Source organism: Ictidomys tridecemlineatus, chromosome 6 (assembly GCF_052094955.1).
Source record: "Ictidomys tridecemlineatus isolate mIctTri1 chromosome 6, mIctTri1.hap1, whole genome shotgun sequence".
Lineage (NCBI taxonomy): Eukaryota > Metazoa > Chordata > Mammalia > Rodentia > Sciuridae > Ictidomys > Ictidomys tridecemlineatus.
Window position 1 is genome coordinate 103,423,003 of NC_135482.1, and position 23,125 is coordinate 103,446,127.

Here is a 23,125-nt window from a genome sequence, read left to right on the forward strand (position 1 = left end):
AACTACAACTAAAAAAATAAATAAATAAATATTTTTTAAAAAAGAAAAGAAAAGCAATTTCAGGTTGTCAGTCTCCATCTGTGCTTTTTCTAAAATTGGTATGGTATGCTTGAGGCTATGTCTATACCCTGAGACATCATCTTTCCTAATTTTTTTTATAATCATCCTTTTAAAAAAAAGGACTGGCCTCTTGATGTAAGCCTGTTATCCCAGCAACTTGGGAGGCTGAGGCAGGAGGATTACAAGTTCAAGACCAGCCTCAGCAATTTAGCAAGATCCTGTCTCAAAAAAAGTTTTTAAAAGGACTGGGGATGTAGCTCAGTGGTAGAGAGCCCCTGGGTTCAATCCCCAGTACTGAAGAAGAAAAAGAGAGAGCAAAAGGAAGGAAAAAAAGAGGGAGCTCCCGGGTATGAGCTCAGTGATAAAGCACTTGCCTCACATGTAGAAGACCTTGGAGGTCTTGGGTTCAATCTGCAACGCATAAAAAATTGAGTGGGGCATGATAGGTTGTCCCAGGGTATAGAAATTTGACAGGACAGCTGGCCAATGGCACAGGCCTATAATCCCAGCTGTTTGGGAGGCTGGTACAGGATTACAAATTCAAGGCCAGCCTGGGCAATTTAGTGAAACCCTGTGTCAAAATGAAAAGGATCAGGGATATAGCTCAGTGATAAAGCATTTGCCTAACATGTGCAAGACCCTAGCTTCAATCCTGAGCTCCCCTGCCCACCATACCCACATACACACACACCCAAAAAAAAAAAAAAAAACCTGACCTATTTGGTTGTTTTCTCTCAAATCCTGATTCTGGGATGGTCAAATAAATAGTTTCATTTGGGCTGATAACATGGAACTTTTATTTCTTTAGTTTTTTTCTCTTTCTTTATTGGAGTTTGAACTCAGGTGTACTCTACCACTGGGCCATATCCCAAGCCCTTTTATTATTTATTTTTAATTTTTTTAAACAACATCTTTATTTTGTTTATTTTTATGTGGTGCTGAGGGTCGAACCCAGTGCCTCACGTGTGAGAGGCAAGTGCTCTGCCACCGAGCCACAACCCCAGCCCTTATTTTTAAATTTTGAGACAGGGTCTCATTAAGCTGCTGAGGTTGACCTTGATCTTGTGAGCCTCTTGCCCCAGTCTCCTGAGTTGCTGAGATTACAGGCATATGCCACCACACCCGGGTCTTTTATTTTGAGACATGTCTTATTGAGTTTCCCAGGCTGGCCTGGAATTTGTAATCCTCCTGCCTCAGCCTCCCAAGTAGCTGAGATTACAGGCATATATCTCTGTAGCTGATAACACAGAACTTAAGCATGAGTAATTTTCAGCTAAGTCTATTGAGGCCCACTGTAGGAGTTTAGTCCAAAATAATGGCTTCCTATAATTCTTATTTAACAGATTGCATGGCAGATATTCACCATATACTTAAAACACATTTCAACAGGACTTAGTAGCACATACTTATAAATACCAGTGACTCAAAGAGGCTGAGTCAGGAGAATTGCAAGTTTGAGGCCAGCCTCAGAAATTTAGGGAGACCCTCCCTCAAAAATAATTAGAGCTGGAAGTGTAGCTCAGTGGTAAAGCACCACCAGATTCAATCCCAGTACTAAAAAGATTAAATAAATTAAATGAAAATTAAAGCACATCCTCAATAGACTAGCACACATGCAGCCAGGCAAGGTGATACATTCTGTAATCTCTGCTTCTTGAGGGGCAAAGTAGGAGGATCCCAAGCTAAAGACCAACCAGGAAGTTTAGCAAGACCCTGTCTCAAAATAAAATATAAAAATGGCTGAGGATGTAGCTCAGTGGCAGAGCATCTGGATTCAGTCCCTGGCATTGTGAAAACAAAATCAAAGCACATGCACCCCACACACGTACATCATTTGCTGTTGTTTAAACTTAAAAATTTTAGGTGGCATCATTTTAAAAGTGCTGGGATCAAAGATTCAATCCCTAGCATCAAAAATAAAGTGAGAGAAAGATAATAGTCACAATTCTTTTAGCAGCTATTCTACCAAAAATGTTTGAAGACTCTGTGTTAATAGTTTAACCATCTTTGATGTGTCCTCTTCCCTCAGATCCTATCAATCCTCTTGATTTTTTTTTTAATCAATTTCAGACACTACCTGGTTTTTCCAAATTTTCCTGTTCATTCTATTGCACTATTTTCCCCCTGTTTTAATAGCCCTATCTCTTGGAATGAATATCCCATGCTCTTTCCTACCTCCATGTCTTTGTGGCATTATTCTCCTCCCTAGGAATACCTTTGCTTCTTTCTTTATTTGAATTTTACTCATCCTGACTACTCTGGTTGAGGCTGATCTCTCTTCTCTAATCCTACAACATTGTATATTTCATACAATAGCACTTGCCATAGAACATCATATTTTATATATTTTTAATCTCTAAGAAGCAAGTTCCTTAACAGTAAAAGCACCTCTTAACAGTTCTGCCATATTCCTCTTAATGCCTAGTGCAATGCTAACCACATAATAGATGCTTAATAAATATTTTATTGACCCAAAATATAGAGCATTCATTCACTGTCTTTGATTGTTTCATCAGTTCAACAAATATTTTGGGGGTCCAGGAATGATGCTAGGCACTAGGGTACAATAGAAAACAAAATAGACAATAATCCCTGTTTTCAAAGACTGATAAATAAAATATATAGTATGTTAAGTAGCAATAAGTACTGAGGAGAAAAATAAAGCATGGTAGAACAGGGAATGTTTGTTGATGGGAAGGTTGCAGGGGTGGGGAGTAGTTGTTGTATGCAATTTTTGTTGTTGTTGTATGCAATTTTAAATAAGCCAGTCAGGGAAGACCTCAATGTTAAGGTGATGTTTATTGACGATCTAAAATGCTTATTTGTAGACAAGCACATTCTAGGCAGGGAACCCATTCATGTGAAGACTCTGAGGTTGGCCCTGCCTAATATTCTAGGAAAGGAGAGCTTTGTGGCTAGAGCAGAATGATGAAGGTCAGAGAAAAGATGAGTCACAGAAAAGTGGGACAGGGGGCTGGGGATATAGCTCAGTTGGTAGAGTGCTTGCCTCACAGGCACAAGGCCCTGGGTTCAATTCCCAGCACCACAAAAAAAGAAAAGTGGGACAGGGAGAAGAGTTGACAGATTGATTCTTTAGGTTCTGGTAGTTTGGTTTGGAGTTGAACCCAGGGGCACTTTACCAGTTCTAGCCCTTTTTATTTTAATTTGAGACAGGGTCTCAGTATGTTGCCCAGGCTGGCCTAGAACTTGCGATCCTTTTGCCTCAGCCTTCAAAATCACTGAAGTCACAGGCGAGCATCACCACACCTAGCAGCTTTAATGTAGATAGTACATTTATAATTTAGAGAGGGTTTCCAGCAAGCTATAACCAATATCCTTATAAAATAAATATGATACAAATCTGCAGAAACACTGATGTAAAGGAAATCCCTTAGTCATTTTGTCATTAGAAGAGGTGAGAGCAATTCCTAGAAAAGGGGTCCTCAACTCCAGTACTAGTGAGGTCCTTAATGGAAAAGAATTAATGTAATGGAAAAGAATTTCAGCACATGTCATTCAGAGACTCATAAGTTTATTAAGGAAAGCAGATAAATATTCAAAGGAGAATGAGGATTATCTCAAGAGTGAGATGTGCTTTTGGGATCTTGGGCTCTTCTTTTAAAGGACTTGGTGAGGGGTGGGTATGAGAAGCTATATGGGGATGACAGCAGTCTGGTGATCACAAGACAGTTTGGTATGATCATTCTCAGGACCCCTAGGCTGATGTGGCATCCATTATCCAATCAGTAGGTAATGCTGGAAATCATAGATTTCTTAAAATATTGTATCTCTTTGCTTAATCTAGTTATTAGTGGGATGATTAACAGTACACAAGATATTATTTTATAAGTGGATGAATTTATAGTAACGAAGATTTACAGATTTCTCAGAAATTTAGGAGTGACAGACCTGGAAGAGAGACTGCTTTGGGGAGTGACAGGCCTGAAAAAGTATGTGAAGCTTTAAATTAAAACTATAATACTTCCTTAAGCTGGGCTCAGCTGTAGAGTGCTCGTCTAGCACATGCGAGGCGTTGGGTTCAATCCTCAGCACCACATAAAAATAAATAAAATAAAGGCATTGTGTCCAACTACAACTGAAAAAAAATTTTTTTTTGTTTTTTTTAAGGGCTGGGGTTGTGACCCAGTGGTCAAGTGCCCCTGAGTTCAAACTCTGGTACCATATATATACACACACACACACACACACACACACACATACACACACACACACACACACACACACATACATACACACGCTTGTTCTTCCTTTTGTCTCCTTTCTATATGTCTTTTATGTCTTCTGTCCTATTTCAATTTGATTGTTAGACTGTTTGAAAAGTAGATTCAGAAGCTCTGATATGCACTTGCCCCAGCGTTTTTCAGAGAAAGCTGTTCTACCACCCTCTGGCCTTATGTGAATGTGTATAGATATAATTTAGTGAACATGTAGAATATTTTAGGCACATTTTGATAACTACTGTATATGCATTTTACCTCCTTTAGTCCCTAAAACAACTCATTGAGGAAACTGATGCTCAAGATCAAACAGCTATTGTCAATAACTATTGGTCAATCAACCAAAAAATAAAGTATACGGGATAGTACCTTATGGAAGATCCAAAGATGTATGTATGTATGTATGTGCATATGAATGTTGGAGGCCATTAAGAAAAGGGTTACAAACATATGAATTTTTTAATTTTAATTTTTTAATTTTTTGGTACTGGGGATTGAACCTGGAGGCCCTTTACTGAGCTATATCCCCAGTCCTGTCTATTTTTTATTTTGACACAGAGTCTTGCTAATTTGCTATGGTTGGCCTCAAACTTGAAATCCTCCTATGTCAGCCTCCCATGTTGCTGAGATCTATAGGTGTACACCTCCATGCCCAGCTTGAAAATTTTAATACAAAACAAAAATGTGAGGAATGATTTGTGAAATGAGAATTTTAGGCCTACATGCCAGGTACTTAAGTCATAAGTCCATAATACACTGAGTCATGAGTTTGTTGTGTTCCAAGGTAGCCCTACAGAAGGAGACACTTGAACTTGGTTTTGAAGAATAGCTAGGACCTGGGGCTGGGGTTGTGGCTCAAGTGGTAGACCGCTTGCCTAACATGTACATGTGAGGCACTGGGTTTGATACTCAGCACCACATAAAAATAAAATAAAGATATTTTGTCCACCTAAAACAAAAAATAAATATTAAAAAGAATAGCTAGGACCTCACTTAGTAGAGGGTTCTTAGGGAAATTATTATACCCAAAGGAACTGGTATGAGCTAAGATGGAGACATAAAACATTGTAATATGTGTTTGGGCAAAAGAAGGCAAATCAGTTTTAACTGAAGCAGAGAAATGGAAACTTTAACTAGAAATGTAGTTTAGAAAATAGGAATATCTAACTTGGTGAGTAGTCTGTTGGGAGCCATTGCTGGATTCTAAGAAGGAATTGAAAGTTTATTCTAGTGTAGGATTACAGGAGTATGTGGTTGCAGACAGAGGTCAGAGGGTCATTATAAGAGTTTCAGGGTGAGGTACTTGAGGTAGCATTGAAAAAGGGGGATGGTGATAGTGATACTGATAGTGAGAGACCTGGGAAAGGAGGTATCAAAGGATTTGATGATCAGCTACAGGGAACCAAGGAAAGGCAAGATGCAAAGACAGCTTCAAGTATTTGAATGTGGTTGTGTACCTGGAGAATGGTAACACCATTAATTTTAATAATGCTAAAAGAAGACCAATTTAAAGAGAAAGTCATGCTTTAGTTACAGAGGATTTGAGCTGGTGTGAAATATTATACTAAAAATATCCAGCAAGGGAACAGAAAACATGGAACAGAAATTTGAGTAGTTAGGACTAGCTTGTCTTTGGCATAAAGATTATATTAAGTTACATGAGCATAGGTGGTGTTTCCAAAGTTGCAGAGAGTCCTCCTGGAGGTCAGCTGTATTTAAGAGTCAGAAGAAAGCCTTAAGTGAAACAAAAAAATAAGTGGGTTCAATCTACACAAACTATAGTCAGCCAACCCATGCCAGTCAAAGCAAGCATAGAAAATAAGAGTAAATGCTCAGGAACTTTTATAGCAATTTGACATTACTGCCACAGCCACATGACTTTGTATTTTATAAAAGGTTTGGTCCACAGTGGATGGGGAATTTAAAAACTGGTCTATATGAGAAGTACTGGGTTACAGGAAAAAGTTAGAAGACCCACTCCTAGGCATGTACCCAAGAGAATGCAAAAGATAGGTTCACTTAAAAACTTATACACAGTCGGGCATGGTGGCACATGCCTGTAATAGCATCCACTCCAGAAGCCAAGGCAGGAGGATAGCAAGTTCTAGGTCAGTCTGGGAGACTTAATGGGACCCTATTTCAAAATTTAAAAAAAAAAAAAAAATTAAAACAGCTGAAAATGTAGCTCAGTGGTAAAGAACCCCCGGGTCTCAATCCCTAATACCAGGAGGAAAAAAAAAAAAAAAAAAGGAAGAAAGAAAAAGTAAAGAACCAGAAGGTTGTATATCTCAAACCAATGAAAAAGAAGTTCTCAAATAAAACAGAGCAATTGAAATTAGGAAGGAAGAAAAGGACTGCATTATAAGAAGAAGAAAATCAAAACAAAACCATCAGTGGCTGCCAAAGTATTACCCATACAATCTTAAAGTTACCTGAATCATTGAGTACATGTTGTTTTAATCTTCCAATTGAAGAAACAGGAAATATGCATAAAGCAGATCTTTGTCCTGGTGGAGAATAGTGGCTCTCTGGAGGAAACACTTGGGCAATAACTTGAGTTATATTCTGGTTTAGCAGTTTCTTTTTTCATGGGCTACCAGTTTTACTTGAAAGAAAAACTGACAACCTAGTTATTTGGACTTAACATTGGCAGACAGTCTCTTGAAATTTTTCATTTCAAGGAAAACAACTGACAATGTTTGTAGCCAATGATAAAATTCAAGCTTTCAAGTAAAAATTTGAATTTTAGAAAAATGCGTTCACTACTATCATGAGCTTGACCGTTTCCCAATATGTGGACTTTTCTGCTTAAATCAATGGTGATATGAAGGAATGTGTATTTCTTATACTATAGTCTAATGAAGTATATTAATATTTGAAGATCTGCCTGACTCATTGAGCCCGTATTTTCTAGCTGACCAATGTCTGATGTTATAGAATCATGCTTGGGCTATAGACCCATTCAAAACTCAAGAGAGACATGGGTTTTTTGTTTTGTTTTGTTTTTAAACCTTTTTATTTAGAGACGAAGGTATTACTCTGTTGCCTTGGGTTGATTTCAAACTGCTTCCTCAGCCTCTGGAGTAGCTAGGACTATAAGTGTGCACCACCTTTACAGGCATCAGTGGATAACACTGTGAAAAGTTCCTTGATATGGTTTCACATTCCACATTACAACTAACCTTTAAGAAACTATTACTTTTTGATTTTCATATAGTATCAAAGGAAAATATCCACTTTTGGTTTTGTGGTGGTGGTGTTGTTTTGGGGGGGGGTTTGTACTGGAGATTGAACCCAGGGCACTTTATCACTGAGCGACATCCCCAGCCCTTTTTATTTATCTATTTATCTATCCATCTATCTATCTATTTTTATTTATTTATTTATTTTTGTAGTTGGGGATGGACAGCATCCCTTTATATTATTTATTTTTTTGTTTTGTTTTGTGGTGCTAAGGATCAAACCCAGTGCCTCACACAAACCAGGTAATCGCTCTGCCACTGAGCCACAACCCCAGCCCTATTTTTTATTTTGAAGTAGGTTCTCCCTAAGTAGCATAGGGCCTTGCTGAGTTGCTAAGGCTGGCCTTGAACTTTGCAATTTATAGGTGTGCACCAGAGTATAAAAGTGGTCCTGAGCCCAAAAATTTTGAAAACTACCACTGTATGCTAGGATGTCACATTAGTCCTTTGTAGTGTCTATCAAAGTAGTCTTTTTTATAAAACTGATATCAACATCTGGCTCAGTGAACAACTTCTCCCTCGCACTTGTCAAAACATGCTTATTTTCTTTAACCAAGGTTGAATGGGACTAAGATATATTCCTTCAAAGCCCAGAAATAGATGTGTAGGCTGAAAGAAAAAAGAAATTTACCTGTTAAACAGTACATTCCTTTTCCTTCAAGTGAAGCCTTATGACTTTAGGATTATTAAGTAATTTCCCAACTTTTTTTTTTAATTGGTTGTTCAAAACATTACAAAGCTCATGATATATCATCTTTCATACATTTGACTCAATTGGGTTATGAACTCCCATTTTTACCCCATATACAAATTGCAGAATCACATCGGTATTTCCCAACTGTTGTACAGAAAATAAAGAGTTACCTTCATTTATAATCGATCCTGGTCCCAAATGCAAACAGCACATGGAACTATGTAAACCTCCAGTGACTGGAGAACACAAGTGAATTTATTCCATGTGCTTGACTGCAGCCCCTGGAGAGGACCATATTAAATGTGTCTCAACAGCCTACCTTAAAGAGCACAGCATCTCAAATGTCCTAATGTTTGCTCTTGGGGAGTCCCATTCTAATAGGTGATCCTTAGCTTAGGGCATACTTTAGTTCATCATTCCATCTGTTAATGAGTTTGTAAAGACCCTCAGCAAAGAGGAAAAACAAAAAAAAAGGCCAGGTATGGTGAGGCACACCTATAATCCCAGCTCTTTGGGAGGCTGAGGCAAAGGAACACAAATTTGAGGCCAATCTGGGCAATTTAGTGAGACCCTGTCTCAAAATAGAATCAAGGGCTGAGATTGTAGCTCCAGTGATAGAGCATCCTGTATTCAATCCCCAGTACTGCCGAATGAGAAAGAGTGCCAGCATGTTCTTGAAAACCTCTGGACCAGCTATATAAAACCCATTTGGTACAATTAAAGAAAGGACAGCCACCCTCAAATTCTAAGCTGAGAATTTTATTCTTGGTAAGAGGGGGGAAAAAAATTGCAGCCTTGCGTTAGAGTTTTAGGAAGGTGCTGCTTCTTTACCCTGGCTGCACATAGAATCACTTGTGGCACTTTTTTTTTTTGACAATTTACTTGTTATAACCATTTTATTATAAAGGATATAACTCAGAGCAGGGCATGGTGTCATATGACTGTAGTCCCAGTTACTCCAGAAGTGGTGGCAAAAGGATCACTTGAGCTCATAAGTTCAAAACAACCCTAGTCAACATAGCAAGATCCTATCTCAAAAAATTAAAGTAAGAATTTTTTAAAAGGACAGGAATTAGGTCTCAGGGGTGGACGCTTGCCTCACACATATGAGGCACTGGGTTTGATCCTTAGCACCACATAAAAAATAAATGAGTAAGGAAAGATATTTTTTTAAAAAAAAAAAAAAGGACAGGAATTTTTTACAACTCAGGAATCATCATATGGAAGAGATGCACAGGGCAACAGGAGGTGGGAAGGGGCACAGAACTTGCTTGTCCTCTCTGGGAAATCTTTCTACCAGCACCTCCATGTCTTCACCAACCTGGAACTTGTGGCACTTTTTAAAAGTACAGGTCTTTTTCCACTCAAACCTCCTGAGTCAGATTCTGATGAGTAGGTGGGTGAGTGAGGAGGCGCTTTGGTGGCTTTTTTATGATTCTATAGGTGACTGTAGCCACTATATAAAGCACTAGTTCCCACAAAAATGCATTAAGACTCAGAAACAGCTTGCAGGACACCACCCTCCCTAAAAACAGAAGGCGCCAGGCGCTCAAGCCGGCTAAGCAGGGTGGCAGCCAAGAGCAAGCTTTGGTATTTATACACTCAGGGGACCCAGGATATCACAGCAATTCATTTGTGTTCCTTCCTTCTCCTTTGCAGCTTCCTTCCAGGCTTTGCCCTTCTGTTAGGGTCTTAATCTTGGTAACTTGGCCTGCTGCATTTATTGTATTGTCCTCCCAGTTCATCCATCTTATTATCATGTGTTTGCTGGTGTGCCTCTATGGGTCAGAACAAACAGGATCTCTTCCCCCCCCCCCATTGGGGATTGAACTCAGGGGTGCCTAATCACTGAACCACATCCCCAGCCCTTTTTATTTTTGAGACAGTGATATAGGGGTCTTGCTAAGTTGCTGAGGCTAGCTTTGAACTTGCAGTCCTCCTGCCTCAGCCTCCTGAGTCACTGAGATTACAGGTATGCACCACAACACCTGGCCAGGCTAGCTTTGAACTTGCAGTCCTCCTGCCTCAGCCTCCTGAGTCACTGAGATTACAGGTATGCACCACAACACCTGGCCAAACAAGGTCTTTGAGTGGCCAGAACTGATGTTACCAGGCCCATTTATAAGTCTACTGGGGAAAGCACTTAAGGCCCTGGCTCTTGTCTTACATCTCTTTTTTTAATCCAATTAAACAAAGTTTCTAAGGCCTGCAGTAAATTAGAAACAGGAGAAGGATCAGCACACACCTATAATCCCAGTGGTTTAGGAGGCTGAGCCAGGAGGACTGCAGATTCAAAGCCAGCCTCAGCAATTTAGTGAGGCCCTAAGCAATTTCAACCCTATCTCACAATAAAATGTAAAAAGGGCTGGGGATGTGGCTCAGTTGTTAAGCATCCCTGGGTTCAATTCACAGTACCAAAAAAAGAAAGAAAGGAAAAAGAGGGGCAGAGGAAGTGGCTCAGTGGTAGAAGCACTTGCCTGGCATACAAGGCCCTGGGTTCAATTCCCAGCAACAAAAAAAGTTAACTATTCTTGCAGACTCACTGAAAGTTCAAGAAGTGACTTATTGAACCCACAATAGCAAGGAAAGAGACAGAAAAGCTGTAAGAAATGAATGCATGAACTCAGAATCCAGAATGGTGTAGAATTAGAGTAAACAGATTCCTACAACCTTAAAGGTTAAAAAGCCATGGTGACTCTACTTGGGAATAGAAATGACCCAGATCTACAAGAAAATGTTAAATCATATTCAGCTCAAAGGGACAGAGTAACATGATTGCATCTTTTAGTTTTCAAGCATTCCATATAATTAGAGATTTTAGTGGCTGAGTATGATGGTGCATACCTGTAATCCCAACTACTCAGGAGGCTGAGGCCAGAGAATCAAAAGTTTGAGGCCAGCAAGGCAAAGTGGTGCACACCTATAATTCCAGCAGCTTGGGAAGTTGAGACAGGAGGATTGCAAAGCCAAAGCCAGCCTTAGCAACTTAGCAAAGCCCTAAGCAACTCAGTGAGACCCTGTCTCTAAATAAAATAGAAAATAGGGCTGGGGATGTGGCTCAGTGGTTGAGTGCCCCAGGGTTCTATCCCTAGTACCAAAAAAAAAAAAGGAAAAAATTTTGAGGCTAGTCTGGACAAATTAGGGAGACCTTATCTAAAAATAAAAATAAAAAAAGCTGGGGGCGTATTCAGTAGTAGAGTAATGTCTGGGTTCCATCCCCAGTATTGCAAAAAACAAAAATATATAATACATATAATGTACAAAATATGTGTTGAATATTGATGTTACTGAAAAGGCTTTTAGTCAATAACAGGCTGCTAGTAGTTAAGAAATTATGTGCAGGGGATAGGGATGTGGCCTAGTGTCTAGCATCCTTAAAGTCCTAGCACTGGAAGGAAAAAAAAGGTTTATGCACATTTTCTTCTGGGAGGTGGGGTATTGAGTCCCCCAATCCCCCCAATGTTCAAGGGCCTACTATGTTTGTATGAAGGTATAAACTTGATAGAGGGCCTAGCCTATTATGGGAGCAGAAGAGAACACCGGTAAATTCTGGAACCAAGATCAAATGGTAATATACTGTTATGTGGGGGCTGGGGTTATAGCTCAGTGGTAAAGTGCTCGCCTAGCATGCACGAGGCACTGGGTTCGATCCTCAGCACCACATAAATGAAAAATAAAGGTATTGTGTCCACCTAAAACTAAAAAATATTTTTAAAATATATACTGTTATGTGAAAAAAATATGTGTACAAGCTCATAAGTTTTAAAGAAGTATAGTGGGAAAAGATTAGGGCTGGGGTTGTGGCTCAGTGGTAAAGTGCTTGCCTCACATGTGTGAAGCACTGGGTTCAATTCTTAGCACCACGTATAAATAAATGAATAAAGTAAAGGTCCATCAACACTAAAAAATATTTTTAAAACAAGACTAAAAGGATATAGGCCAAAATATAACATTATTATCCATTTACTTAACTGTTTACACATAAATGAGCACTTTCTTTCTGTATGACACTTCTAAACATTGCAGAGTTAACCAAACTCAAAACAAACTGTATTGCTGTTGATAAACAAACTGCAGTTTATAATTTAAAAGCAAGAATTGCAGCAATTGTGAGCCACAGCCAACTCAAGAATACTAATTATGCAGTGACAGGAAAGGTAAGGTGTCCTTCAAGAAAACAGTAGGGAGATTCTGGTTCTTCAAAATGCACTAGAGCAGTAGGAATGTTGGCAAGCATGTCAGCCAGATTTTTTCATAGAACATTGAAGGTGAATCTTCAGTAAAACCACAAGATACACTTTATTTTAGTTTAAGAATCCCAAATGTATTGATCCTTTTTAATTTAGTAAGCAACCTCTAGCCCTGAATAATCAGTACATGGCCCATCAGGAGATCCCCTGTAGTTTGCACATGGCCCTTGAACTGTACTATGAATCCCACAGCTTTCAAAGACATTTTTCTAGTATACCTAAGCAGAGTTATAACTTGGTTGGTGCCCAGATTGTAAAATGTGAGAAACATCTGTCTATAGGTGCTATCCCAGATTGTAGCCCAGTATCAATTTATGTTTACCCTCTTGATAATCTGATAACATGCTAACAGGACAGATCACAAAGTGTAAAATAATATTTCTAAGGCATAGGTGAGCATTGATTCCTTGTATCTCTTTTTTGGGGAGCAGGGAGTAGCTAATAGGGATTGAACCCAGAGGTGCTTTACCTAGACTTTTTTTTGAGCTATAGCCCCAGACATTTTTTCTTTTTTCCTTTTTTGAGACAGGGCCTTGTTAAGTTGCTGAGAGTCTTGCTATGTTGCTAAAGCTGACCTCAAACTTGTGATCCTCCTGCCTTTGCCTCCTGAGTTGCTGCAATTATAGGCATGTCCTACCATGCCTGGGCTTTTTTTTTTTTTTTTTTTTTTTTTTTTTTTTTTAGTGGTTAGGTAGACACATTGCCCTTTGTTTTATTTATTTTTTTTATGTGGTGCTGAGGATCGAACCCAGGGCCTTGCACACGCTAGGCGAGCACTCCACCGCTAAGCCACAACCCCAGTCCCCATGCCTGGCCTTTATATCATTCATATCATTGAGAATTGAATAAAGAGCTAGGTGCAGTGGCACACACCTATAATCTCAGCTACTTGGGAGGCTGTAGCAAAAGAATTCCAAGTTTAAGGCCATCTTGGGCAATTTAATGAGACCCTGTCTCAAAATAAAATTTTTAAAGTCTGAGGATTGGGACTGTGCCAGGGTTAATCCCTTCCCCCACCAAACAGCAGTAGTCACCTCCAGGAAAACTGGAGCTGCTACTGGAGGAATCTTTTTCAGTTTCTCATAGCTCTGGAATCCTGCCTGAAAGCCTGAGGTCCTTGGCCCTCAGGGAGAATCCGAAGATATAGGCACAGAGGCCCTGACCCCTCACATCTAGGATAGTTTACATACTGCCACCAGCCAAGAGAGGCACCAACCCAGCTCCATGGAGCCCTGGATAGAGCTCCTGAGTCCATTTGAGGATATGCCTGGTACAGAGATGAGTCAGTCTGACATGGGGTAGACTGGTGGGGATTCTCAGGTGTCATCAAGTCTCTGCAGTCAGCAAAGTTGCCCTGATAGAAGACTCAAGGGGTAACAGAGGGATCCTCCAAGCAGACCAGAGGCCTCTTCATCCCTGAATGCTGTTTCTGATGAGGGTCCACCTGGCTCTGAACCCCCTAGGAGATGGCCACCTGATCCCCATGATGGGGACACCAAGGAACTGCCCCTGGAGCAGCCTCTACCATGTAGCCCCATAGGCACAGAACAATTGCAGCACATGGACTGAGGGTCAGAGCTTGGCCTCTAGCCATCCCATCAACCTGGCCTTGCAATCTAGTTTGGCCCTCGTGACAAGAACTCAGACCAACACATAGTGGTAGGAGACAGTTTAAAATCAGAGAAGGAACTAACAGCATCAGTCGCTGAGGCCATTCTGATATCCCAAAATCGGGAGCTTCTCCCCAGTGCTTCTGCCTCAGCTGAACCACAATCCCAGAGCCTGGGTTCTGGGCACTGTGGCCATTTCTTAGGCTAGCATCTATATCCTCATGCAGCCCTGTGCCTCCCAGTTCCCAGGTCTCTGGAGAGGGCCATGGACTCTAAATTACATCCCAAAATGGAGGCTTCCGCTTTGGGACACCCTTACAGAACCCCAGCCCTTCCCTCAAGTACTGCTCTCTGGAGTAGCAAGCACTCAAGGGGCCAGATTCTGGATTTCAACACTGCAAGTAACAGAACTGGAGAAGTTGATGGCTTCTTTTCCTCTACTCTCCAGCTTTCTGCCCCAGCCCTTTACCTGACCCACCTTTGCTTCAGGTATGCCAGGATCTGCCATCCCCTTCAGATTTTTACTCTGCTCCTCTGTAGCCTTGTGGCCAAAGTGGCTTCCTCAGGGGCCCCTGCATAGCAGATGCTTTTACCTATTGTAGATTCATAGTTGCTTGTGGTGAATTTTGGCCCCCTGCCACCAGCACCATCCCTACCCCCTTTCCCTGTTACTTCTGGGCACTGTTTTGCAACCTCCCAGCCTGGCTGTGTGGCCTCTACCTGCTAGACCCTTCCCCACTAGCTTGGGGCAAGCAGAGCTGCACCCAGTAGAACTAAAGCCTTTCCAGAATTACCAGAAGCTAAGCAGCAGCCTTGGAGGATCTGGGTTGTCTTGTACTCCCCCACCTGGAAGGTCCTTGTCTGGTCTCAATTCCGATCTTAAGGCCATCCCTTCCACCTATAGTGGAATATTCCACACCCAGCACTTTGACCTTTACCCTCAAGCCTCCGTACTGGATATCAAAACCTTGGGAACAGACAGGGCCACCTTCCTTAGAAGGGCCTTCCAGAAGAGCAGAAGAGCCTTGGTCCCAAAGGGACAAGGATCCTGAATTGCCTCCACCCTGTTGAGGGAGTTCCCCTTCCCCCCACGCCACCCCCTGGGACTTGTAAATACATTATAAAGGTGGGTGGGGATGGATTGTAGGGCTGGAGCCTCACTCCCCCTCCTCCCCTTCTTCTGGTCCCCTATTCCTGGTCTCTGTTTGTTTAAAAAGAATATTAAAAGATAAATAAAAATTAAAAGTGCTAGAGCACTTGCTTGTCATGTGCAAAGCTCTGGGTTTGATCCAAGCACACATATACACAAAAAAAAATTTCAATGAAGAAAAAATTCCCAGCAATAACTAATAGGTTATAAATAAAACCTAGTCCTAGGATCCAAATCTGTATCACCTCAATAAAAAAATCAGTATGTTTACTTCTAAATTTTACTTACAAAACAACTTTGGAATCATTAAAGTACTGTTATCCTCCTCTCTGTTGACATCCATATAATATATGTGGGGTTTTGTTTTGGTTCTTGTTTTCTCTGTTCTGGACTGAGCTTCAAGCAGATAAATGGCACCACGTATGAGTAACCTTGTTATCTTTCTCCCCATCTAGGGTACCCCTTGGCTTTGTTTTATCGACATTACCTTTTCTACAAGGACAGCTACCTCATTCATCTCTTCCATGCCTTTACAGGCCTCTCAATTGCTTATTTTAACTTTGGTAAGTAAACCAAGTTAGCAGTGATCCTGTGATTAGAAGGATGCTGGGAAGGAACAAACTTGAACAAAATTTCCTTGAGAGAATTTGATGGTTTGGGAAGTTTTAATTAATGCTCTGCTTGCAAAGAGAGGGTTATATGGAAAGAGCTCAGCTTAACTTTTCCTTTTTTCCCCTTTTTATGTACATTCCTCTGTCAAGTAAAAACATTTTGAAAAATAATGTGTTGGGGCTGAGGTTGTGGCTCAGTGGAGTAGAATGCTTGCCTAGCATGCTTGAGGCACTGAGTTCAATCCTCAGCACCACATAAATGTAAAATAAAGATATGTGTCCTCTTAAAACTAAAAAAAATAAATATTAAAAAAAAAGAAAAAGAATGTGTTAAGCAAAGCAATTAAAAATTATATATGTATGAAAACGTCACATGGTATCCCAGAAGCATGTAAAATATTTACATTTTTCTATATCGATTTAAAAAATAAATTCAGAGCCAGGTTTGGAACACACCTATAATTCCAGATACTTGGAGGCTGAGGCAGGAAGATAGCAAGTTGGAAGCTAGCCTCAGCAATTTAACAAAACCATAAGCAACTTAGTGAGACCCCATCTCAAAATAAAAAAGATAAAAAGGGCTGGCAATATTTCTTAGTGCCAGAGCTCCCCTGGGTTCAATCCCCAGTACCAAAAAAATAAATATATAAATTTAGGGCTAGGAATGTACCTCAGCAGTAGAGCACTTGCTTAGCATGCACAAGTTCCTGGTTCATTCTCCAGCACTGTGGAAATAAATTTAAATAATAAATACAAGCATTTTGATGGTAGCTTGCCTGACCCTATCAACAGAGAAGTATCAGTTTCTCTGCTATGGCTATAACTGAGTGACAGATCCAAGCATACCCCCTCAGAATGATCCTTGCATTCAAACATACAGAAATACCATAAACACCTTGATAATCCCAATGTTTACACAACTAATTTTCATCCCCTTCCACCAAAACCACAGATTATTCTTTTTTTTCTTTTTAAAGAGAGAGAGAATTTTAATATTTATTTTTTAGTTATAGGCAGACACAACATCTTTGTTTGTTTGTGATGCTGAGGATTGAACCCTAGCCGCACACATGCCATGCGAGTGCGCTACTGCTTGAGCCACATCCCCAGCCCCAAGATTATTCTTTTAAAAAAAAAAAAAAAATCAGCCCTGGGGATATAGCTCAGTGGCAGAGCACTTGCCTAGCATATGTGAGGCACTGGGCTTGATCCTGAGCACCACGTAAAGATGAAACAAAACAAAGGCATGCTGTCCATCTACACTACAAAAAATAATAATAATAATAATATTCCTAATATCAAAGTGTTTTCTTTTGATATCTTTTTGTGGTTGAAAATCCTCAGAAGAGTGTAAATATAAAAAACCAAGCTAAAATTCTGTTCTCTGCATCTAGGATACCAGTTCTACCACTCCTTGCTCTGTGTTATACTTCAGTTCCTCATCCTTCGACTGATGGGCCGCACCAGGACTGCTGTCCTCACTACCTTTTGCTTGCAAATGGTAAGCATCTTTCTCTTAGCATCTCAGGTCACAACTGAGGCAAAAGGGAGGTAGGAGACTATGGTGTAGAAAAGGCAGTGGATTAAGAGATCTCATTTCCAACCCCTCCTTCCAATACTCAGCAGTCTGACTTTTGGTCACTATTACTGGACCAAGGTGTTTCATATGCAGATCATAATGCTGACACCTGCCATGCCTCAAAGAAGGTACACCAGCTAATCCTTTGCACAAGACTATGGAATTGAGTTTCATTGGTTCTCATCAGGATTAGCCTAGCAGTCTATGAGGGAAGTTTTCTAAAGGCAAGGAAGAACACCAATTTAGAATGAGCTAAGGAAGCTAAGCCTCTCAGTTCTTGACTCAGTTTAGCCCTTATTTTGCTAATAATCCTTGAGCACATCTCTTCCCATTATAGGCTCATTGTCTCCATTTGTTAAAAAAAAACTCCTGGGGCTGGGGATGTGGCTCAAGCGGTAGCGCGCTCACCTGGCATGCGTGCGGCCCAGGTTCGATCCTCAGCACCACATACCAACAAAGATGTTGTGTCCGCCGAGAACTAAAAAAAAAAATAAATATTAAAAATTCTCTCTCTCTCTCTCCTCTCTCACTCTCTCTTAAAAAAATATATAAGCAGGAACACTGTTTCTGTCTTAAAAAAATTTAAAAAAAAAAACTCCTTAAAGCTTCTAATGAGGAATTCCAGAATGAGGAGAAAGTAAAGATGGTAGAATAAATACTTGGTTCTCTCCTAGGCCTACCTTCTTGCTGGATATTATTACACAGCCACAGGCAACTATGACATCAAGTGGACAATGCCACATTGTGTCCTGACTTTGAAGCTGATTGGTGAGTGGTTGAGCATTGCCTTCCTCCTTCCAGCTGGGCCCTACCCACCTCGGACCAAAACCTTACTGGTACTTTCCCATTACACTCCTGGCTGCACTCAGTCCACAGGCCACATCCTCACATTGTCCTCTCCCTCTACTCTACCCACCCCTTCTCTCTCTGCTCAGGTTTGGCTGTTGACTACTTTGACGGAGGGAAAAATCAGGTAAGTACCAATTCCTCTGCAGAGAGGTTAAGCATTTAACCAGAGGGAAGGAGGAAGGCTATTGTTACCAAAAGACTGGACCCAAATACCAGGGGCAGAGCCTCTCCCTCATTCCCTAGCCTGTGTGATATCCATTTCAGATAGCTCTGAGCAAGAATCAACAACTCTAACTTGCTCAGGATCCAGCTCCTGCACAAAGTCCAGAGATCAGTGCCAACAAGGCATTTGTCAAAGCAGCAACAGCCAACAGTTGCTGAGCTACCCCACACATATTCATTTCCACATGAAGCAACTCTTTTCCATCCCCCAAGGAGAAGGCAAGCTGAAGAACCCCAGATAGTGGGGCACAGGGGTGGGGGACACTCAAACTGGCTCTTGGGGGGAGATTCGAGGCTATCCTGAACCATGCATTCTCTTCTCGGCATAGAATTCCTTGTCCTCTGAGCAACAGAAATATGCCATACGGGGTGTCCCCTCCCTGCTGGAAGTTGCTGGTTTCTCCTACTTCTATGGGGCCTTCTTGGTAGGGCCCCAATTCTCAATGAACCACTACATGAAGCTGGTGCAGGGGCAGCTGACTGACATACCAGGGAAGATGCCAAACAGGTAACTGCCCCTCCTGGTCAAGACTTCTGTGTAGGTGTCTCACCCAACAGTCACTTCTGAAATGACTTTCCTGAAGGCCAGCCCCAGCTGCATTCTCCAGCCTGTCCTAGCACACAGAGCCATGTCACACAGACCTGGACTTTCACACCAGGCACTCTATCTGCCCATTGTCCTAGTGGGCACTTTTCCACCCAGGTTACTTCTAGCCATCCATGCTGAACTTGTAGCACAGACATAAACATTCATTTTTATGCCACAGGATTTTGTCTGAACCAGTCACATTCCTGTCTTTAAAGCCTGTTTTCTCATTTAAAGGGAAAAAAGACAAGAGAATGTTAAATACATAAAAGTATATATGAATATATATCAGAAGAAAATTTAAAAGTCACCAGAATTCCTTCACTGAGAACTTGTCTAACATGAGTTTCAGTATCAGTTAGGAAGGAGCAAGTTGGAATTTGCTGGTGGTTATTATTCTCTACATGAGATTGTCAGTCCCAGTGTACATTGAGAACCCTGGTAAGAACCTGAGCTCAATAGCATCCCTGAAGGGTTAAACACTACAAGATTTACCCACACTGCTCCCCCACTGCCCTTACTATCCTGTGACTTACAGGTTTGTGGGTACCATTCCTCATAACCAACCACTCGGGGGAGATCTCTTTCCCGGAAACAGTACCAACTTTGAAAGCAGAGCTCCTCGTGTCATTTTTACCCTGAAACACTCTTCTGATTAACTGAGGGTCACAGGGTGAAGGGCTTTGACTGTGCCCTCTGTGACCCAGCTCATTCCTTTCCAGCACCATACCTGCTCTCAAGCGCCTCAGTCTTGGTCTTGTCTACCTGGTTGGCTACACCCTGCTCAGTCCCCACATCACAGAAGACTATCTCCTCACTGAAGACTATGAAGTGAGTGGTTGTTAACACAGCAGCACTGCCACTGCCTCCCAGATAGAAAGTGGACAGGCAAGGACCCCTGTAGATAGCAAAGAAGTAGGTGATGCCATCTACAAATGCATGTTGATTTTGCTCTAGATCTGTGAGAGTTGGTGTCAGTACCAGCCGGGCCAGGACATGTTCATCAGCCTTCGCTGAATGACCTTCGTGGGCACATGGCTGTGCCAGGTGCACTTTAGCACCCCTTTCCTCCCCCTAAAGTGGCTCTTAGCTTGTTCTGTTATGTCCAAGTTCCTCCCTGGAGTGCAGCAGCTGCTGATCCTCCAGCCTATTTTCTTCTCTTGACTGACAGACTTAGGCCCTTCTAGGGAATTCAGAAACCAAGGGAGAGGGGAATGCTGGCTTTGTTCCTGCCCAGTTGAAAGGCTTGCAGCAGTTTCGTATCCATTCTGGGTAGGTTTCTCCTTAAACTAACATGAAATGTGGATATGTAAGGTCCCTTAGTACTTATTGTTTCAGACAGTACCTTGTGAAGGCAGGCAACCAGTAGAAGAGTTAGGGACAGAGCTGTTTTCTGGGACTCCTCAGGGAAGATGAGAGATGTTTGCTGGACTCCCCTGCCTATTCCCTTTAGCCTGTTATAAAGGCAGTTAGGCCAGACTGTCCAGGCCCATCTGACAGATTTTGACAGGTATGAAGTAACCAGACACAGATTGGAAAAGGAAGAGCACTAAGGGGAACATGCCCATGTACTATCTCTAACACATGTGTTCTCTTTCCTCAAGAACCACCCTTTCTGGTTCCGCTGCATGTACATGCTGGTCTGGGGCAAGTTTGTGCTTTACAAATACGTCACCTGTTGGCTGGTCACAGTAAGTAGGAAAGATGAAACAGGGTCATATTTAGACAAGCTGTGGGGGCTGGTAGGGCAGGAGTGGAGAGAATCTTGAGCTGTGCCTCCCCTCAGGAAGGAGTATGCATTTTGACCGGACTGGGCTTTAATGGCTTTGAAGAAAATGGAAAAGCAAAGTGGGATGCCTGTGCTAACATGAAGGTGTGGCTCTTCGAGACAAATCCCCGCTTCACTGGCACCATCGCCTCTTTCAACATCAACACCAATGCCTGGGTAGCCCGGTAAGCAGTTGGAGAAGAGCCCTAGACCTGAACTCCTTCCTTCTGTTGCTTTCCCACACTGGAAGGCAGAGATATATGATGCCTCCTCTGTCCATCTTTCCCACTTGGGTAGACTGTCCATTTTTTTTTCTTTTTTTAGTTGTAGATGGACAGCATGCCTTTATTTTATTTGCTTACTTATATGTGGTGCTAGGGATCAAACCCAGTGCCTCACACATGCTAGGCAAGTGCTTTGCCACTGAGCTATAGTCCCAGCCCTCCAGTCATTTTTACATACCCTTTAGCCTATCTCATCTCCCTAAAAACATTCCATAAAAGGGCCTCAAGCCCTAGCTTAATCCCAGTTCTGCCACTGTATTTGTTACCCATTGCCCTGTTTATTTCTTCAATTGTCCTCACTAGAGTGTGGCAGTTTGAGATTGATCTCTTTTCCCACTGCCCTTTCACTGTCAAGCACTTAGTAGGCATTCATTCAGTTGTTAACCTGGAGTCTTGTTTTCTGATTCTAAACAGCCATCACCTTCCATCTCTAAAGATATCCAGTTAGCACCGTCTCCCACACCTCAACCCCCTATGGCCACAAGTGGGAGTCAAGTTACTCATCAGGGAACCAAGAACCCATACGCAGGATGGTGGGAATGAGAGTAGTTCGTCTAAGGCTCATCCTTGCCCACCCTTTTCTCTAGTTACTTCTTCAAACGGCTCAAGTTCCTTGGAAATAAAGAATTGTCCCAGGGTCTCTCATTGCTGTTCTTGGCTCTCTGGCATGGCCTACACTCAGGATACCTGGTCTGCTTCCAGATGGAATTCCTCATTGTTATTGTGGAAAAGAAGGTGGGCCTCAAGGGTGCTGGGTAGAAAGGGCATTCAGAAGGAGACAAGACACTGATGACCACTCTCCTTCCTCCTCAGGCTGCCAACCTAATTCGAGACAGCCCAGCCCTGAGCAACCTAGCTTCTATTACTATCCTGCAGCCCTTCTTCTACTTGGTGCAACAGACAATCCATTGGCTCTTCTTGGGTTATTCAATGACTGCCTTCTGCCTCTTCACATGGGACAAGTGGTTTAAGGTAATTAAGGCCCACCTAAATGGTTACCAGGAGACTCACTAAAACCTCTCATACCTCAAGATACCGCATGCTTCATCTCTCTCTTCCCACAGGTATATAAATCCATCTATTTTCTTGGTCATGTCTTCTTCCTGAGCCTACTATTCATATTGCCTTATATTCACAAATCAATGGTGCCAAGGAAAGAGAAGTTAAAGAAAATGGAATAATCTATTTCCCTGGTAAGTAAATATTCTACATCTAACGTAAAACTGCCAGGTTTTAGACTGGAGCCACAGACTAGGAGAAAAGCTGGTATTGGAAATTTGGGGTGGATTTCAATGTAATCTGGCGCTGAGGGACACAGTATGGGGTATTGATACTGTAACTAAGGAATGTAGGCAGAAGCTGCAGGACCCAGACCAGGACCTGGACATGCCACTCTGACCAGCCTTCCATTCACATCTTGCCTTGCAGGTGGCCTAGAGCAGGACTGGTGCAGAAACTACTTGTCTCCCTTTTCATAGCACTCCCTCACCCAAGAGCACAGTGAACAGAAAAGCCAGGGAGCTGGAAGCCATGCCACTCCCAGCTGTGCCTCTGCTGCCCGCCAAGTCTTCACTGGGCCAAAGGGGAAGTTCTTGTGGGAGGAGCAGAGGGGATGCACCCCCCTCAGGCTCCCCCATGCACGTTGCCTTATCTCTCCTCTCTAGCCAGGAATCTGTTGTGTTCTTCTTCTGCCAATTTACTACGATTGTATATGTGCTGCTACGCCCACCCCCCCCATGGGGGGGAGGGAGGGCACAAGGCCCCACCTGCTCCACTTTTTCTATCTTGGAACTGTACCAGATAAAATCACTTCTGTTTGTTCGGTTTTTCACTGCTAGCATTCCTGACTGCTTTCTTTCAAACACATGATTCTCTGTACTTGCCATGGCTGAAGTCATCAGGTTCTTTCCCTTAACAGCACAGGAATCTGGGAAAACAGGAACTAAAGCCTGCCTTCAAAGCGTTCAACCAACCAAATCTGC

At 42.0% G+C, this 23,125-nt stretch overlaps 1 protein-coding gene across 2 annotated transcripts in view; it reads left to right on the top strand.

Moving 5' to 3' along the window:
- Nucleotides 1–23,125, top strand: part of Lpcat3 (lysophosphatidylcholine acyltransferase 3) — a 53,712-nt gene that overhangs the window by 23,979 nt on the left and 6,608 nt on the right. The window contains exons 2-13 of one of the 2 annotated variants that reach the window (XM_005338306.5): nucleotides 15,700–15,807; nucleotides 17,250–17,356; nucleotides 18,109–18,202; nucleotides 18,370–18,407; nucleotides 18,835–19,013; nucleotides 19,814–19,922; nucleotides 20,696–20,782; nucleotides 20,878–21,044; nucleotides 21,731–21,878; nucleotides 21,957–22,115; nucleotides 22,208–22,336; nucleotides 22,572–22,974. In XM_005338306.5, the coding sequence (XP_005338363.1) occupies nucleotides 15,700–15,807; nucleotides 17,250–17,356; nucleotides 18,109–18,202; nucleotides 18,370–18,407; nucleotides 18,835–19,013; nucleotides 19,814–19,922; nucleotides 20,696–20,782; nucleotides 20,878–21,044; nucleotides 21,731–21,878; nucleotides 21,957–22,115; nucleotides 22,208–22,324 (1,313 nt within the window). In that variant the 3' untranslated portion in view covers nucleotides 22,325–22,336; nucleotides 22,572–22,974. Of the gene's footprint in view, nucleotides 1–15,699; nucleotides 15,808–17,249; nucleotides 17,357–18,108; nucleotides 18,203–18,369; nucleotides 18,408–18,834; nucleotides 19,014–19,813; nucleotides 19,923–20,695; nucleotides 20,783–20,877; nucleotides 21,045–21,730; nucleotides 21,879–21,956; nucleotides 22,116–22,207; nucleotides 22,337–22,571; nucleotides 22,975–23,125 lie in introns of those variants that run through there. The other variant, XM_013364251.4, reaches the window with a different exon arrangement.